The 18,984-nt window shown below is 46.9% G+C and overlaps 2 protein-coding genes across 5 annotated transcripts; one reads left to right on the top strand and one right to left on the bottom strand.

The window, feature by feature from the left end:
* Window positions 1-4,719: 4,719 nt before the first annotated feature.
* LOC127593318 (CD276 antigen-like) lies at window positions 4,720-11,137 on the bottom strand. The gene is made up of 8 exons (XM_052054684.1): window positions 10,974-11,137; window positions 9,481-9,651; window positions 7,144-7,440; window positions 6,701-6,985; window positions 6,288-6,614; window positions 6,046-6,153; window positions 5,910-5,972; window positions 4,720-4,870 (listed from the first exon to the last, which is right to left on the bottom strand). The coding sequence occupies exons 2-8, from the start codon at window positions 9,563-9,565 to the stop codon at window positions 4,800-4,802; spliced, it is 1,236 nt and encodes a 411-aa protein (XP_051910644.1). The 5' UTR covers window positions 9,566-9,651; window positions 10,974-11,137; the 3' UTR covers window positions 4,720-4,799.
* On the top strand, window positions 6,409-18,853 carry LOC127593313 (gamma-aminobutyric acid receptor subunit rho-3-like). 4 transcript variants are annotated; one of them, XM_052054674.1, is made up of 12 exons: window positions 6,409-6,558; window positions 8,665-8,803; window positions 11,464-11,978; window positions 12,479-12,591; window positions 15,356-15,423; window positions 15,990-16,213; window positions 16,353-16,435; window positions 16,515-16,652; window positions 17,150-17,302; window positions 17,814-17,875; window positions 17,983-18,114; window positions 18,198-18,853. In XM_052054674.1, exons 3-12 carry the CDS (start codon window positions 11,842-11,844, stop codon window positions 18,498-18,500), a joined length of 1,413 nt encoding a protein of 470 aa, XP_051910634.1. In that variant the 5' UTR covers window positions 6,409-6,558; window positions 8,665-8,803; window positions 11,464-11,841; the 3' UTR covers window positions 18,501-18,853. The 4 variants fall into 4 exon arrangements, with proteins under 4 accessions (XP_051910634.1, XP_051910633.1, XP_051910636.1 ...); XM_052054673.1 differs by having other exon boundaries at window positions 8,665-8,766; XM_052054676.1 differs by having other exon boundaries at window positions 8,665-8,766; window positions 17,814-17,894; window positions 18,198-18,361.
* Window positions 18,854-18,984: the final 131 nt, after the last annotated feature.

Raw genomic sequence — 18,984 nt, forward strand, 5'->3', positions numbered from 1 at the left:
CTTCCCTCTGCGCTTTTTTTCCCAAATACTCGATGATGCATATCCGGATTGTAACCCTCACAATAAAGGAGAGTTTCCACTGAAAACAAACATATTCTACGGACGCTTTCAAATAAAATGTAGCAGAACCCTCGCAAATGGCAGTTGACTGATTGGCGAGGGTCTGCCGTAAATCGTTTTTGTCTTTTCCGGTGACGTCATCTCATTTGAGTCGGAGCTCACCGTCTTGGGTTGCCATTACCATCACTACCAGGTAGACGTCGTGAATGCGTCTTTGCGTGGCGTTGCTCAGCATGCACGTGTACATTCCACTCTGGCAACCCGTTAGAGCTCGCAGATCGAGTCTTCCCGCCTCGGACAAGGCCTTCACGTGCTTCCTCCAATGCTCAGCGATGTAGAGTTTGTGGCCGGCTCGCTTGCTGGCGATGATGTCGGTGCTGTTGAACGTCCACTCGAGGCTGATTTGGTCACTCACTGACGCGCACTCGATGCTTGTTTCTACGTCGGAAATGTTCACAACTGGAAGAAGACAAGAATGACTCGCACTATGAACGAAAACAATCTTGCTAATGACAAAAAAAAATCTTCACGAAAAATAACCAATGAATTATCTCACCTGTTTTCTTCCACGTGACTCTGTTGCCGCTGCGGGAGCTGCTGACGTCACAGACGTATTCCACGTCCGGAAGAGCGTCACCCGCCAGGTCGAGCGAGCCGCTGATGTTGTACAGCTCCGTCTGCGTCTCTTGGCGGACTTCGCTGGTGTTGATGAGGGCGTGAGGCAGCGCAGGCTCTGTGGACCAGCGAAGTTCAGGTCGAGGGAAGATTCTGTCTGAGCTGCAGTTCAGCTGCCGTCCGTCGCGATGAAAATGGATTCGAGTGACCGGAGCTGCGAACAGCCGACGAGAAAATAATGTCCAGGTAGAGTATCAACAGTGAACCTGGATGATTGAAAATCGTCGAAAGTCTTTGCTTGCATCTCTGATGTATATCAGACTATTTGTCGACTTGCCTTCGATGTGGAGGTTGACGAACGACTCATTGGTGCCCATGAGGGTTCCCACATAGCACTTGTACCTCCCTCCATCTCCAACATTCACGTCCTTGAGTAGCAGAGAAGCGTTTCCTTTGCGGATATTTTCCTTGAACAGCAACGTTCGGCCCTTGAAGCTCTCATTCTGGTTCTGGAGCTGATCGGCGTTGTAGTAGAAGGAATGAACCTGGATCTCTGGAAGCTGGTGCCAGTGGATGACCACGTCATCTCCGATGGAGAATTTGCACTCTAAAAGGCAGCTGCTGTTCCATCGACACAGAACGTCGCTGACATCTATCAAACATCACCGCGAGCAGGTCAGAAGCAAGCCCACGTGAAATCCGATTTAAGACGATTGAATCCACAAAGAAATTAGATTCGAGTCGAATTAAATCTGCGGTTAATTGCGCTTCAATCGACTGTAAAATTCATTTTCATCCCCATTGAAGTCATCTTGAATCCAAAATGACGTTGGATGAGATTGAATGCGCTGCCGGAATGAGATAAAATCACATTTGCGGTCCAGTTCAATCCGCCGTAAAATCAAATTGAAGACACAGTAACCGATAAAATAAAATTCAACCAGATTCAAATTGGCACCATATTGAAAATGAAAGTGAAATCATCTCCTGTCGAGTGAAACCAATCACATGCACAATGACTACACAGTGACATGCTCCTGAATAGATGTACTGTCCTCATTGAGCAATCACAACTCGTGCGCTGGAATGCTGAAAAGTAACTTGGTTCTTCCTTTTAATTCAAGCGAGTACGTCTAAGTCTGACTCGATATTTAAAATGTGTTCAAACTAGACCTGGATAAGAGTGCTTCCGCGTCAAGCGTTATAAAATACCATCGCCTACAAATGGCAAGATTCAACCTTCCCTTTCCAGTAATCCAAGGCGTGCCCTTGACCTTGGGATTTTTTATCTGGAAGGTGATACTCTGTGACTAGTGAACGTGACGTGTCATCCGATACTTCACGAAGGAAACAGACCATCAGCAGCTGTTTCCCGACCTAACGCTTGTTCTCAAACTTCTTACTCCAAGTAGGAAAAAAAAAATTGTAGGCTACTAAGATGTCCAAGTAGCTCCATCATGACCAAAATTAAAATACTTGTGTGTGTGTGTGTGTGTGTGTGTAGCTAGCTAGCGAGATAGGAGTTAGCTAGCTTCATTCTCGTGAGCTAGATAGATAGGAGCTAGCTAGCTTATCTATCTATCTATCTATCTATCTATCTATCTATCTATCTATCTATCTATCTATCTATCTATCTATCTATCTATCTATCTATCTATCTATCTATCTATCTATCTATCTATCTATCTATCTATCTATCTATCTATCTATCTATCTATCTATCTATCTATCTATCTATCTATCTAATATAAATATATATATATATATATAGCTAAATAGATTTTTTTTTTTGCTAGCCAAAGTTTGCGTTATGCCGCCACTCAAGTCAAGGGAAAAATATATGTGTACATTTTAAAATATGAGCAATTACTCTTCGATAGTGTCCTTTGTGTGTTTCAGCCCCTCACGGGAGGGCTCTATTTCAATTTTTTTCCCCCGTTTATTTGATCGTGTTTTCATACAACATGGTGATGTTTTTATAATTTTGCTGCCATCCGTCTCAGAATCTGGATAGTCATTTTGTTAATGGTTCATCATTGAGGAAATGATTTCTAGGTAAGACCATAGGACAACAATGATAGATAACGGCATGCTCTGTTATTTCTTCCAAAATAATTTGTTTACCACTTTAGGTACTTAAGATAAGATATCCTTTATTTGTCCCACATTGGGGAAATTTACAGTCTACAACAGCAAGATTGGGGAGAAAGAACAAAAACTAAATCTTCGCATTGTTAACTTGTTAACTTGATCGTCTTTGTGACAGCTGGACAGGACCCCCACCCGTGGAACAGCAACAGGCTTTGCTGGCATGAGTTAAATACTGACAGCCTGCTCCAAACTGAACCGACAACAGGTCCTACAACGGGCGAAAGGAAACAAAACCCAAAAAATGCTACGCCGCATTCATCAACAGGTAAAAACTATTGAGATGAGACCATGTCTTTTTGAACGCGAGAAACTGGTGGTTTTGAATCATTGCCAGCCCTTTGTAAAACAGTCAACCTTTCGACTTGAATAGCCGTCATTGACAATTGATTAGATTTTATTGTACCGCGTGATACGACATGCACACGTTGGCCATGAATCATTCTTGTTTCCGACAACATCAAACAGTTTTTCCTTCATCAGACCCCCCCAAAAAAAGAGGGGCAAGGGGGAGATATGTCCAGGTACTCCTTACCTCCAATGACCAGGTGGCACAGGAGCGCCACCACCGCAGCTGTCCTTGTCTTTATTGTCATCGTCCTCTTGGCGTTACTCATTGGCCTCCAAGTTCACAACTGGTCCACCAGCATTCCATTCCGCTGAGGTCAAGGGTCCAAGAGGAGTGCAGCTAAAGTTGTCCACTGCAGTCCATGGTATCATCTGCGTGTGTGTGTGAGGCGATCCCGCCTTCCCTCTAGCGTACACACACACCCACACGACGCGGCCGCCCATTAAAAAAAAAAAAAATTCAGCGGCCTTCCTGCGCTCATGAGGAGGTTTAACTTTTAACTAGCGTCACTGGGTGAAAACACAATAAAATCAGACAGCAGTAATGAACGAAAAAAAAAATGGAACTCAAACTCATTCTGCTGCTCAGTTGAAACTATCGCCCTATTTCAAAAATAGTTTGTGGGTGCACAAGAGTGAGGACACCCCTCAAATTTGCCTTCCGTTTGACGATGCCCCACAGACGCTCAACAGGGTTTAGTTCTGGGGACATGCTCGGCCAAGCCATCCCCTTTACCTTCAGTTTCTTTAGCGAGGCAAGTGAGCAGCGTCTGTGTCATGATAGTGTCGGAATACTGCCCTGTGGCCCAGTTTCCACAGGCATACATTGACGTTTGTGGCTCCCTTGCGCGTGATCTGAGACTGTTTTTGTTGTTCAATGTTGGCGGCTTGAACATGATTACACTGTGGCGCTGAGTGCCGCTGAGTCAACGCAGGCTAGATGTCTGCAAGACATTCCAACCCTCTTTGGTATCCACCCGGGCTGCATTCCATTTTGGCCTCCCTTTCTCAAAAGCACATCTGGATTGCATTTTCTCTCTCTAGGGGAGCTAAACGCCCAAATTCAGGAGGCTTGTTTTTGATCCAAGAAAGTTTCCCAGAAAATCCCTTTCTAAGCCTTTCTGTCCCACTTCCAGTCTCTCTGTCGCAACCCACTGATGACACTCCAAGCTCAATGGCCGCCGTCTCCCTCTGAAAACCTCGCCGGAGTGTCATCGGCCTTGTAAATTTGACATTGTAAATTTCCCCAGTGTGGGACGAATGAAGGATATTTTATCTTATCGGCGGCGAACAGAGACGCTGGAAGAGTGCCAGAAAAGCCAAGACGAGATCATCAAACACCCACGCTGAATTTTGCCCTTTGGCCGACAGCTATCCAAAAAAATATGGAAACATTTAACGGTTTCACACAGGCTTTCAAAAGTTGACCAAAGGTCCGATAAGGTTCACCTTCCAAGCCCAGAGTGCATTTTAGGTTGTTCCATAAATTTAAAATGAAAGTCCAATAGATCTCAATAATGTTTTTTTTTGTGAGTAGTTACTATATATATATATCACATCATACAAAATGTCTCGACACCATAGACACGTAGGACAGAGTGTTCATGTGTGCTTGTCCGTGGTGGGGGTCAGGAGAGGCCCGGCTGTCCGTTGTTGTCTCCAGCGGGACGACGGCTGTTCTCACCTTCGCCCTCCACGTCTGAAAAGGCCACAAAATACTGTAAGCAATTTGAGAGAAATATCATCTCACACAAATAGTGACTTCCCCACATGCGGTAAAGCAGTAAATGCAGTTATGTAGTTTTCTTGCGGCTTAATGCATATTAATTAAATTCTTCAAGGGCAAAATCATACCAACATGAATTTTTTTCAATGAGTTGTATTCACGTTTAAAAAAACATTTTTAGCAGCATTGATAGTGCTAATTTGAACTCTCATGGGAAAGAAAATTGTTCTTACAAATGTATGGTGACAGAGGAGTGCCATCTAGTGTGGATAAGCGGTTCAGAATATGAATGTACAACATACAAATTTGGTCTGCATGCACATCGAATGTGATTTTCCTTGCACTAAATTTGATCCCGCAAGTACTAATTGACATAAACGGGAAGATAAAATGGATCAAAATGATTTTGTACTTTATGTCAAGTGCAGTTCGTTGTAATTTATTGTGCTAAACCTGCCAGAAAAAAATCTGGGTTGATAATATATTAATATATACTGTATTGTGTATTATATTATTTTTAAAATCCATCCATTTTCCGAACCGCTTGATCCTCACTAGGGTCGCGGGGGGTGCTGGAGCCTATCCCAGCCGTCTTCGGGCAGTAGGCGGGGGACACCCTGAATCAGTTGCCAGCCGATCAGGGCACACAGAGACGAACAACCATGCATGCAGGGACAATTTAGAACGTCCAAACAGCCAGCATTTTTAAAATGTTTTTTTTTTTTAATCGAGAAATGTTTATTTTTAAATCCCTGAAAGGGAAATGTAACAAATTCCAAACGTCTGAATTACTTTATTGCTTCATATAATAAAAGTATTTTTGATACTGATTTAAATTCAATGGTCAATGATTCAAATGATTGTTGAAAAAAAAGGCAACCCCCCCCCCCCCGAAGGTCTTTTTCGGGTTGTTGTTGCAAGTCGGACTCTGCCAGGAAAACACAATGGCGCCACCTCGTGTTCATGTGTAAGTATTTCTATCCGACACATTTTCCATCGTCTTCTGCCGTACCTCTGACCGAATTCAACTCAGTCTCCTCCTCGGGGTAACGGGATGAAGATTTCGCCGCGTTTCCTGACACACACACAACCAAACGGAGAGTGAATGTCTCATCCACACGCTTGTACCAAGCCTGCCGTGGTCTCACCTCGGAGCCTCAGGTAGACCAACATGGCCGTCAGTGCCAGGACCGTCACAGCAACCACCAGGCCGACGATCCACCAGTAAGACGTCTGCGGTGAGGTGCTTCGATTGGCTACGCGTGAAAACACACACATTTATTATGTTTCTGGGTTAGTTTACCCCAACTAGCTCTTGTCATTAGCCCGTTTTGTGTAGTATAAATTCAGGCAGACTACAAACATGATGTTGATGTAACCTTCTGCTCACCAGTGGGTAAGTCGATGGCGACGTCGGATCGCTCCGTGTGCGTATTGTACGGCATGGAGAAGATGCAGCTGTAGGTTCCCTGGTGTCGGGTGTGCTCGGGGTCCATCAGGCGCAGCGAGCCGTCTCCGAACGGGACCCTGAAGCCGTCCAGTTCTACGTGGTGCTCCCAGGCGGGCGCCGCGGTGCTGTGCCCCGAGCGGCTGTCATAAGTCAGGATGTGCGCCGGGTCTTCGCCCTTGGAGAAGCTCCAGTGGAGGATGGGGCTGTTCAGGTACGGCGGGGCGAAACACGGGATGGTCAAATCCCGACCCTCATTTCCTGTTATTGCTGTCGGGGGGGAACATAATTGGAACACAGATATTTCGAGACAACGGAAAAGGTTCTCATTCCGCTCTTAACGTCGACGCTCTTACTCCTCTCCCGCAATGACGACGTCCACGTGGGCCCCCCGTAGGAGGTGGTGACTTTGCAAATGTAGATAAGGTCCGGCTGGCCTTTTAGAACCTTCAGTCTGCTGTCGGCAGTGTACAGACCGCGCTTGTCAGCCAGCATGCGGGTGATCGGCCGCAGGTCCTCGAAAGTGGGCGGTTCCGTGGCCCAGGTGACCCGGGGCGGTGGGAACACATCTCGTACGGTGCACTTCATCTCCTCGTAACCGCTCAGCCGCGAAAGCTCCAGGGAAAGGCCATGGATGAGCGCTACACTTACGGACAAGAGTCAAAATACCATGAGGGGAAAAAAAAGTCAGGAACTGGAAATCATTAAGTCGTGAAGAGTCAAAAATTGGTTGGTATAAGATTGCCGCTCTACTCTGTCGCTCAACAATTGATTGTCCTAAAGCGGTCGCGAAACGTACCCTCCACCTTCAAGACGACCTTGGCGCTGTGTTCCCCCTCGGATGTTCGTACGTGACACCGGTACATGCCGCGGTCCTTTAGACCAACCTCCCTGAGGACCAGGGTGGCGTTGCCCCCCGCGATCATGGGCGGGAACATGGTGGCCCGCCCGGCCAGCGCTTGACTCTCGGCTTGCGTCTCGCCGAAGCTGAACATTACCACGTCCCGCCGGAACCAGCGCACGCTTTGGTTGGGGGCGGGGGTGAACATGCACGGCAGGTGGCACTCCTCTGACACCAAGCATGTGACGGTTTCATCTGGAACGGGAAGGAGAGGATATTAAAAGTCTGCACACCCTGTGTTTAGAATGCCATTTTTTCCAGATTTAATGTCCACCCACACAACCTGCACAAGAGATTTTTAGTGAGGCGAAATCAAAATAAACAATACAGCTGAGGAAGATGTTGTGTTCAGAATTAACCAATTAGATGTGAACTCATCTTCAATGGAACTCAGCACATACCTGCCAATGTTTAAAGTGCCTCAAGTGAACCCCAAATAAAGTTCAGGTGTTCAAGAAGGCTTTTTCTTTCAATGTAAGGTTCAGATGGATACTTTAGCCACTTTTAGCAGAAATCCAGCCTGAAAGCAGATTACAGCTGCAGTGTATCTCTGTGTCCGCTAGAGGGAGACAGAGTGTACAACCTAATTGAGGGCACAGTATTAAACGGTGTCCATATAGAGAGACAATAAAACGAGAATTTAAAGGGGAAACATGTTTATAATTTGAGGGAATTTTGGAATCGACACAAGCACGTCTTTTGAAAAACTCATAGGTTAGTTCACCTTAAAGTCGAGATGCTGTGTGTGTTACACTGATTTGGAAACCATGCTGACGTATTTAAGTGGGTGTCACTTCCACTAAGGTTCTTTGTGACAGGCCATGACGTGGGTTGCTCATCACATCAAAAGAGGAAGCAGAGCGCATTTTTGAGACTTTCTACTTTGAATTCTGTTCGGCAAGCGCAGGCATCGGAGGCCTGCAGGAGCACGTGATGTGTGTTTTTGTCGCCCCCGAGGCTCTGAAATGAGGCGCCGAGTCTCCCTCCCTGCCTGGCATGACTTTTCCTCGAGCATTTGCCTGCTCCCTCGCAAAGCAGACGGGAACGGACGTTCCCGTAATTCTTTGTCTGAATTGCAGCACAGACAGTAGCACTTGGCTGACTCACCGCGCAGATTAGCAAAGCCCCGAAAACTCCTTGATATGCTCACCTGTTCCTCAGAAACAGAGTTAAAGAGAAAGGGGTTGTCAAAAATTTGGGATTCGCGGGAGAACATTTTAAATCGCGATCGTAAACATCACGAGGAGTTTAAAACGTTTTCTATTGTTGACAGAAAAATCTCAATCATTTAGTGTTCAACAAATTGGTCATATTAATTGTGTATTTTTTGAACACCCTGTAAATGTATTGGAACACACAAAAAATGAGCGTATAAAATGTATAGAAAACCCTGTAAATATTGTCATATCTGTATTTTAGACATGACCCTTTAAGAGGCGTGGCCTGGTCAGGTGCCGCGCGACGTCGACGAGGCTTCGTGTGATCTCCGGTGTGTGAGCGGGGGCCAACATCAGCTACCATGTGAGTCTTCTCATTTTCTAGCTGCTCTCCTTTCCCAGTATGTACACAGTAATTAATTTTTGTAATCGCGGAAAAGTGTTGCACTGTATATTGTTGAAAAATACAGCTTTTGTTTCTGGAAAAAAAATAATTTTAAAAATGACTCAATGCAAGAGTCAAAGCTAGCGAGGGGTAATTTAGAACGTTAGTCCTCCTGTATGAAGAAATACACTTTTAATATTACAAACTTTCCTCACTCCCCTAACAGGCATTCTAATAATTTAAGACCCACCGCAGTAGAGGAAACAAATCCAATCGTGTCCCATCAGACTTGCAATTAGTCTGGAGCGGAGTTGAACGGTCAGCAAAGACCCCCGCAGCACATTTTTTGCCCCACCGCTTCGTCCCTGCTGACTTGTCTTGACAGGCCAAAGCTGCCTCATTGTGACAAGCTTAATTCCACCTCATACCGCCTTCGATTCCGAAGCTTAAAAACCGCTTTGCTTACTCAGCAAATTATTTTTGTAATGAAAATAAGAAAAAAGATCAATTCTCCGGTGTCCTTTCAGCATGTCTTTCAGATGTACGAAATCGTGTCCTGGTTTTCAGTTGCTTTTTGTCAAATCAAGCCCTATCTGTTCTAGCCAGATACGTGATCCGATTTTCCTCTCAAAGCGAACCCTCCCGGGGGTTTTTGCCGGTTCGTTGCGGGACAAAGACGCGTTTGTTTCTCACCTGGCGTCTTGTCGTGTGTGGCGGCGGTGGCAGTCGCGCTGATCCGGAGCAGGAAGCAGGCCCAGATGCAAATAAATGCCGACATGGTTCGAGGCCGTAGAATCGTGCAGCCTTCAGTCCATGCTCTCCGCTGTGTCGCCGTGCTGCTTCCTCGCAGGTTTTTCTTTGGATCTGTGCGGTTTTGCGGCCCGTACCCACACATAAGAAAAAGAAAAAGGCATAATGACAGAGCACTTCTGGCTGATGTGGACACGGTAAGACGGAGAACGTGACAGAGCATGTGCTGTCGTTCCGGGAGAATCCAGGTTTTGATCCCCCGGGAGGATTTTGCTTCAACCTCCCTTTTCATCACCTCAAAGTCGAAAATCAAAAGCGAGTTATGTCCTTCCGGAGAATGGTTTTTTTTTTCCTTCTCCCTTTGACACCCGTCGCACTTTCTTTGGCATTTCTTAGCATCTCTTTATCTCCGCTGACGACCTGATGAGTGACGCGATAGAGCGCAAGAGCTCGTCACGCTCCGACGCAAAGCTAGATGAAGCGCGCTAATCCACAGCCGATAAAGGCGCGTCAATTCAAAACAAAACATCAACACACACACACACAAAAAGTAAAGCTGCTGCTGACACGATCGGGAGCCGCTCGCGGCTCTTCAAATAACGATAAATTGACTGCCGCGACGGACAAAATGCAACAGTCGGCCGATCATTGGAATCAAAGACTAGCTGCAGGTTAAAACCTGATCCCTTCCACGAGTCCAGCTGGCGCATGATATTAATAACCGCTTTATTATTAAACCACTTTATCAGCACCGTTTGTTACACTCTGACCACAGTTTGTGTGCTTGACCGCCAAAAAAAAAAGCAACGCATAGCTTCTCGGATGAAAGAGGCAAATAAAATGCTGCGATGTATTTCGCAGCGTCACTATTCCCGAGATTCTTTTGGTATATTGATGTGTGAGAGGAGTAAGACGTAAGAAAGTCCAGTCAGTGCGTGAGACACCAGTTTGTCAGGAGTGAGTCGAGGAGAGGCGCGAGATCGCCAAAATCATTTCAGGAATGGGATGTCAACCGCTTTGAGAATGTGAGATGAGTGAGGCATAGCAGCACTCCTGGAAGAGTGAGATCAGAAATTCTGAGAATGTGTGAGAGGAGGCAGAGACGTCTGAGATTGGCGAAAGGAGTGAGACGCCTAAACTTGAAGTGATGAGCGAGGCTTGAGTGCGAGCGAAGCGAGATGCCACAAAGTGCGAGTTAGGATGTCTTCAGAAATATTCGAGAGAGGAGTGAGACAAAAGAAGCCAGACTTTTCAAACTCTGAGAGTAGTGAGAGATCAAAAGCACCACGGCAAACCTGAGATCAGTACCTCTGAATGTGTGAAATGTTGGAGGTGCAAAAAGCAAAGTGAGAAGAACAGAAGATTGGGTCCCGATTAGACACGAGTGATGAATTGCGAGAGAGGAGCCAGATGTGTGGAAGTTGGGGAGCACTTACTCTGACTTGAGGCGAAAGAGGAAAAGTTGAGCGAGTGAGTGAGAGAGCCCCGCGAGCGCCCGAGCTTGACTGGATCAACAGGTTATTTAGAGAATAGACACTCGCGCACGCCCTCTCACACACTCCGCCGCACACTCGGTCTCTCTCGCCGTGGGCGGAGCTCACTTGGACACGCGCACGCACGCGCGCACAGGCAACCCGTTTGCCGAAATGTCAGAGCGGTTTGTTTTCAAAGGGCAGCTTGCATGTTGCGCCAAAATTCACTTTTATTCCCTCAACGTTGATTTTGTTTTCTCATTCGCAAATCCTTTTTCGTGCGCACAATCAAAAGCATCGGGAAAATAATCCATCCATTGATTTGATTGAACGCAAAGACGAGGCTGTGGCCCCGTGAAAGGAAGCCCCTCCCGTCACGTCAACATAGTTCCTTTTTCAAAACGATGTTTCGAAATGCCGCCAAAAGCGTGTGTGTGTGTGTGTGTGTTTGTAGGTTAAAGAAAGATTGCTGTCCGCGCATAAGAGGATTAGCGTGGAATTAGTGTCATTCCTCTATCGCCGGTAGAAATGGATTCATATCGATTTTAATCAGCGAGAGAGAGAGAGAGAACAATACACGGATGAAGCAGGCGGCAGGCAGACGGAGGACGACCGACGAGCGCCCGGGAGGCAAACCGCCCGGAGATGAAGAAGATGGACCACTTCCCGAGATGCTTCTGCAAGCGTTGGCCACCCTCCGCCAGATGATTGACGTCCGCCGTTAGTGGGCCCGACTGGAGCGCAGAAGAGGTGGAGGCGTCTCGGAGGAGGCGGGGTGGGGCGGGCGGAGATAGGTTATCGGCCGCTGAGGGTTGGGGTGATGCTGTGAAAGATGAAGGTCGACGTACTGACCTGCTTGACCGTGGCCGTCGCCAGCCTGGTCGCCATGGTGACCGGCGGCCGCAGCTCCGGACGCAGGAGGCACAAGGAGATCTTCCTCGGGGAAAACAGCAAGTTCAAGTTTGGAGGGTGAGGGATACGCTCACACACACACACACACACACACACAGATGCAGGGTTCGATTACGGCTCCGGCCTCCCCGTGTGGAGTTTGCCTGCTCTCCCCCCGTGCCTGAGTGGGTTTTCTGCGGGTACTCCAATTTCCTCCCACATGCCAAAAACATGCACGGCAGGTCAACGAAACACTCAAAATCGGCCTTAGGTGTCAGTATGAGTGCGATCGGTGCCCTGTGATTGGCTGGCAACCAGTTCAGGGTGTGTCCCCCCCCGCGTCCTGCCGGAAGACAAGCTGGGATAGGTTCCTGGATCAGCGGATTACAAAATGGATGCCTGGATGGGTGTACTACCTCGGCCAGTCACTAAATACAGCAAGCAAAAGCCAAAATTGGCAACAAGGCCACGTCATTTGTGACCTTGTAATCTGATCTAATCTGATGCGCTATGGGCCTGGGGGCACGTTCGAGGAATTTTGGTGCTCACGCCGCGCGTGTGTGTTTTTCTTTGGCTAGACGCATCGACTACAAACTGAAGAAGCAGGACAGCACCAAAACTCTGCTGATCAAAACCGAACAGCTGCTGAGAATCGAGGAGCACGACTTCGCCATGAGGCCTGGCTTTGGAGGTCCCTCACACACACACACTTTTCATTCGCAGCATGAAAAAGAGGCAGAGAAGGCCCCCAACTATTCTAAGATCCGATCATGACGCTCGACCCGATGATGTGATGAAGGGCACTGGGGCGATTCAACCAATCCCAAATCACTCAACAAATGACCCAGATACCACAAGTGTGTGCGCACTCACTCCCGACAGGATTGTGTGTGTGTGTCCTTGCGTGCGTGTTATTGTAATACAACGAGCGTGTGCTGCTATTATGTGAGTTGGAAAGGGTGGGGGGGGGGGTCATGTGCCATAATCTGGATTATATTCCCGGTCTGGAACAGATGGAAACAAAGTATTGTCTGAAATGTCCCATGCACGACAATATGCACAATGACGTGAGGTAATGGGGGTGTGGGAGGGGGGGGGTGTCTTTCCAAAACAAACAAACAAAGATGTTCTAAAACACACACGCACACACACACTGTTTGTTTATCGCATACTCTGTTTTCTGCGTGAGCGTTGCCGTGTCCTTTCGCCTAATTGCAGTGCACGTGTGTTTGCGTTCCAGCGTGTGCTCGCATGCCACAGAAAACAAAATGAGGCCCCCCGCCTCCCTCCGCCCTGTCCCGGGGACACTCGGTTCCTCGCAAGCACACATTCTCTCTCGCGTAACCAATCACTGTCACTTGAGGTGCTGTCAGGTCAAGCCCTTAAGGGCTCGGGAGAGTTGAACTTTGAAATGGAAACGCGCACACACACACACACACACACACACACACACTGTACAATACTTTGATGGCGTTGTGTGTTGAGTCAATAGTGATGGTGTAGGAGTGAGACTCCGCCTCATATTTACTCCCACCTCCATGCATGTACGGTATGACGTTGGTGCTGTACGAGCGTAGCGTGTCTTCGTGGAATTTAGTTGCTGGTTTGGGGCCGCTCTTGATGATAATTGCCAGACTGACTCCCCGTGATTATGTTCCCTTTTTCGTCCTGTCCTCTCATTTGCACTCAAATGTCTCAACGGGGTTGCTTTGCCACTGCACAGCTTTTCGCGCCGCACGATGGTAATCCTGCCTGAATTGGGAAGTTACTTTGGTTTTGCATTTTTATTTATCGATTTATTTGTGTGTTTTTTTTTTTTTTTAAGGCAAGTAAAGGTCAGCCGCGACAGTTTTTTCTGTTCAATGGCGAACATTTAAATTAATTAATTGACCCATTAATTTAAACAGCAATTGAATGAATAAAAGATTGTATTTTTTTTTTGCCTCTTAAACAGTGACAATATTACATTATTTAATTTTAAATAATAATAATTAATTTAATATAATTTTATTATATCATTTATTATATATTTTATATATTTAAAATCTTTACAATAATAGTCCTTGAGTATTTTTTTTTTTTACCACAAGTGAAATGAATTTTCAAAAAGGCCGCTGATTTTTTTTTACTGATTTTAGAACAGCTAATCTTGGCCAAATCATTTTAACCGTCATGAAATGATCACTCGCCATTCACGCAGAAGACGTTTTAACACTTCTTATTGTTGAGTCTTGTCGGAGTTCGTTTTCGCGTCACGCGACGGATTTGACGGAGAGGTCGCAGCCGGCATCCGTCAAGGTATCGTGATTGACCAGATCCCCCATCGCTTACCCATCCATCATCCTCCTCTTCGTCCTCCTCCTCATCATTAGCGCCATTCTTGTCCCTCGTCGAGCGCAATTCACATGTTTGTGACCATACGTCATTCGTACCGTGACCGACGGACATGTTTGTGAGCGCAAGTTCTCGCTTGCAGTCGCGCATGTGGTCATGCGATACAGGCGTTCACTCGACATTCATCATCCCGTCAAGCGACCGATAACTGAAGCATTGTTGGCAATGCCATTCCCCTTTTTTTTTTTAATTTTGACTTATTTGTACACGAAAACCGACAACACTATCATACTGGTGCAGATACCTTTTTAGTGTGATTTAAAAAAAAAAAAGCTCTGATACTAACACATCAATACCACTGGCAGCATGACATAACTGCCACTCGAGGTGGAATTTCAGAGAAGCATCTCAAGCGCACGCACCACCGGCATTGGGGCGTGACGTGGGAAAAGAGTGCATGAGTCACCCCCCCACTCACTTTTTTTTTTCCCACCCTGGCATCGGTTGTCGTGGCGACAGCCTCTGCGGGAGCTTTGCCGAGCTTCATTAGATAAAGTGTTTATTGAGCTGCTGTCGTGCTGACGCTCAGGTGGAATTAACACACTCTCTGGCACACAATAGAACGCGCGCACACACACACACACACTTATAACCCCAAGCAGATCGAGGTCAGTGAACAACCCAAACCACAGTTTATCACAGACAGCCCGAAGACGTGGTTTAAAAAAAGAAAAGAAAAAAAAAAAGCCTGGTCATCGCAACGTTGTTGTTTCATGACTGAACATTTCCCAGTCGCCAACATTTGGCGCACCTCCGTGGATGTGGTTAAAAAAAAAAAAAAGATGCTCACTGCAACATTGTTGTTTCATGACAGAACATTCACGACCGCAACAGCCCCGACGACAAGCACCGTGACAAACACGTCATGGGGATTTTCGCCACATTTCGCCACATTTACTTCCTGGTGGCGGCAGATGGCTGCGCCTTTTGACAAGGCAATTTGGAAAACTGTACAAATGTCGGTTTCCAAAATGTTGTGAGGGATGCTACGTCTGGCTAAAGTTGAAAAAAAAAAAATTTCGGAAGAGGTCCTGATATCGTTGAAACTTTGTGACTGGCAGGAGCGGCCATCCCCGTGGGCATCGACGTGCAGGTGGAGAGCATTGACAGCATCTCCGAAGTCAACATGGTGAGTCAGTTTCAATTATTATTATTATTTTTTCATTATTAATCTTCCATCATTTCCACTCCCACAACGGCGCAAACGGCCAATTCCTAACTGTTCCCGTGTATGAAAATACCATCCATCCATCCATCCATTTTCCGAACCGCTTAATCCTCACTAGGGTCACGGGGGGTGCTGGAGCCTATCCCAGCTGTCTTCGGGCAGTAGGCGGGGGACACCCTGAATCGGTTGCCAGCCAATCGCAGGGCACACAGAGACGAACAACCATCCACGCTCACATTCACACCTAGGGACAATTTAGAACGTCCAATCAGCCTGCCATGCATGTTTTTGGAATGTGGGAGGAAACCGGAGCACCCGGAGAAAACCCACGCAGGCCCGGGGAGAACATGCAAACTCCACACAGGGAGGCCGGAGCTGGAATCGAACCCGGTACCTCTGCACTGTGAAGCCGACGCGCTAACCACTGGACTACCGGGCCGCCTTTATGAAAATACCAAACGTAGAAAAGTAGAACACGCTTGCGATCGACTAAAGTGGCGCCGGCGCTCACACGGACGTGTCCGCAGGACTTCACCATGACCTTGTACCTGCGTCACTATTGGAAGGACGAGCGTCTGGCATTCCCGTCGCACAACAACCAGAGCAGGACGTTCGACTCGCGGTTGGTCAAGAAGATCTGGGTGCCAGATATCTTCTTTGCGCACTCCAAGCGTTCCTTTATCCACGATACCACCATGGAGAACATCATGCTACGCGTGTACCCCGACGGGAACATCCTCTACAGCGTCAGGTGGGCCGCCAAGATGCTCTCGGAAGAAAACCTTGACTTGCTGCCGCCAGCTCGCCATGGCAACATGAGCAGAAAGGTCAATCTGGGACAAGATGGATGCCGCATGCCTGGCTGCTGAAGAGTTTTGTGTTGCTTTCAGGGTGACCGTTACGTCTCTTTGCTCCATGGACTTCAGCAGCTTCCCTCTGGACACGCAGAACTGCTCGTTGGAACTGGAGAGCTGTGAGGCACACACACACACACACGCACAGTTGATCGCGGTAGAAATATAACGGATTGACATGGAATATTTTGTCCTCAGACGCGTACAACGAGAATGATCTGATGCTCTACTGGAAAAACGGCAACGACTCCCTGAGGACGGATGAGATTGTTTTGTCTCAGTTCTTCATTGAGCATTTCCGCCCGTCCAGTGGCTTGGCCTTCTACAGCAGCACAGGTATGTGGCAGTGCGGAGTCAAGTTTTTCCACGTCCTTGATGTCCAGCTTCATTTCTGTGTACTAGTATACACTTGTCCTCACTAATGAGACAATTCAGCAACAATAGTCGGAACGATTGTAGCACAACCACAGCGCCGATAAAAAGTGAAACGCTCCAATATCACGAAAGCCTACTAGAACAGCTGAAGTTTATTTGGGGTTGCTCAGAGACGGACGGGGGTGTGCTGACTCCCGTTTAACATGCGTTTCAATGTGGTTACATTGCTTCTTTTTTTTTTTTTAGATTTTTTTTTAAACTTTTACTTTCATTGTTTTAGGATTAGTTTTAGTTTTCTTTGAATATAGGAGGGTGTGCAGTTTCAGTTGCATGCATTTTTTTTTTTCAATTGCGTTGTACAAGTTACGGTTGACCGTCACAGTGGGAAAAGTTTGGAAATCACAACAACTTGGCATTTCAATATCGTGCGTTTGTGTATTTGTGTGCGCGTGTGTCAGGTTGGTACAACCGGCTGCTCATCAACTTCATCCTGCGGCGGCACATCTTCTTCTTCATGCTGCAGACGTACTTCCCCACCATGCTGATGGTGGTCCTGTCCTGGGTTTCCTTCTGGATCGACCGCAGAGCCGTACCGGCCCGCGTCTCTCTGGGTGCGCACGCAAACGCATGTCGGTGACTGAGGCCCCCCCCCCCCCCCTCCCCGGCGCAACGTTTGATCTTGAAAACAAACAAATGAAGGAAGTCGAATAATTACAAATAGTTTTTAATTGAATCCATTTTAAGGAGAAAAAGGATACGTTGACGTCACTAATGCAGGAAAAAAATTGTGAACCTTTGTGCGTCAACGATGATGATGTCACATTGTCTGATTTAAAAAGAAAATCGTATTTGCTTTGTTGGATTTGTAAAAAATAACGAAATAATATTCAACAATCATTTTATAAAATAAAATGTAAGTGCGCTGTTTGTGTAAAATTTTTCAAATATTTTTGATTTGAATACTTACAATAAATATACCCATAAAAGGAATGAAAATACATATTTAAAAATGAATGAATAAAGATATTTTCACCAACCAATTTTAAGAGAGAAAAAAAAATCTGATTGAATTGTGCTGCAATGTGACCCGATACTTTTGATACTTCCCATGTCCCCCTGCAGGTATGACCACCGTGCTCACCATGTCCACCATCATCACAGGAGTGTCGTCCTCCATGCCTCAGGTACCACCTGCCTTCACCAGCTGAGTACTCACACGGGCGACTTAAGTACAAGTACTCATGCTTGCGCGAAAAAGAAAGACGTACTGATTGATCTGCGTCACTCGCAGGTGTCGTACGTGAAGGCGGTGGACATCTACCTGTGGACCAGCTTCCTCTTTGTTTTCCTGTCTGTCATCGAGTACGCGGCGGTCAACTACTGCACCACCCTGGAGGAGATGAGGAAAATGAGGAGGGGGAAGGTGAGCAAAAAAAAAAAAAAAAAGAGGAAGCGGCTCCCTCGAGTGGACAAGCGTTGCCTCATTTGCCTTTGGTGTCCTCCCAGCTGCCGTCCTCCTTCAACGCTAGCCAGGCCATGGCGTTTGACGGCTGCTTCCACGACAACGATATGGAGCTGACGCCGTTCCCCCGTGCGGCCCAGGGGCTGGCCTCCGAGCCCCCGCCGAACGCGTCGCCCCAGCGCGACCCGCGGCCCTCGGAGGGGACGCGCCTCCGCCGGCAGCGGTCCGTGCGCGAGAATGTGGACCTCTTGGTCAGCAACAGCTACATGATCGACTCGTACTCCCGCCTGGCCTTCCCGCTGTCCTATCTCCTCTTCAACACCATCTACTGGAGCCTCTATTCCTGAGACAACAGTCGGCTGATATGAGCTCTTTTCCAAATATTCACAATCGATCTGAGTTTTGCTGATTAACGTTCTTAACCTTAAAACGGCAAATATTGTTTATCGTTGGAGTCACTCAGAGTGATTGTTTGCAGTCATCACTTCATGGTAAAGGAAATAATGGAGTCAAAGACTCATTTCAACGTCTACGACTTCTTTCTGAAGACAGCTCTTTTCCATTTTTTTTTAACTGTCTACTCACTCTACTGTATATTAATTTCGTCAGCTACAAGTCATCTTCAGTTTCAAGAAATTGCGCGGCAAACCTTTTGGATGGTTGCATTCATTGATCAAAAATGTGATTTCACCCTCCTCAAGCTTTTGTCTTTTTATTATATTCTTTATTTTAAAAAAAAACCACACACACATACAAGGTGTTGGGTCGACTTGAATCTTTTTGATCTACTTTGAGTCTGTCACGTAAAGCAGGAAGTGCGCTGTTGCCATA

This window comes from Hippocampus zosterae, chromosome 20, assembly GCF_025434085.1.
Source record: "Hippocampus zosterae strain Florida chromosome 20, ASM2543408v3, whole genome shotgun sequence".
NCBI lineage: Eukaryota > Metazoa > Chordata > Actinopteri > Syngnathiformes > Syngnathidae > Hippocampus > Hippocampus zosterae.

Coding starts and splice junctions, on each gene's coding strand:
- LOC127593318 (XM_052054684.1), bottom strand. CDS start 9,565: ATGTCGGCATTTATTTGCATCTGGGCCTGCTTCCTGCTCCGGATCAGC. Junction 6,986..7,143: donor GGTCGTCTTGAAGGTGGAGG/GTACGTTTCGCG, acceptor CCGTAAGTGTAG/CGCTCATCCATGGCCTTTCC. Junction 6,615..6,700: donor GTCGTCATTGCGGGAGAGGA/GTAAGAGCGTCG, acceptor CCCCCCCGACAG/CAATAACAGGAAATGAGGGT.
- LOC127593313 (XM_052054674.1), top strand. CDS start 11,842: ATGAAGGTCGACGTACTGACCTGCTTGACCGTGGCCGTCGCCAGCCTG. Junction 16,436..16,514: donor CTCGTTGGAACTGGAGAGCT/GTGAGGCACACA, acceptor TTTTGTCCTCAG/ACGCGTACAACGAGAATGAT. Junction 17,876..17,982: donor TGTCGTCCTCCATGCCTCAG/GTACCACCTGCC, acceptor CGTCACTCGCAG/GTGTCGTACGTGAAGGCGGT.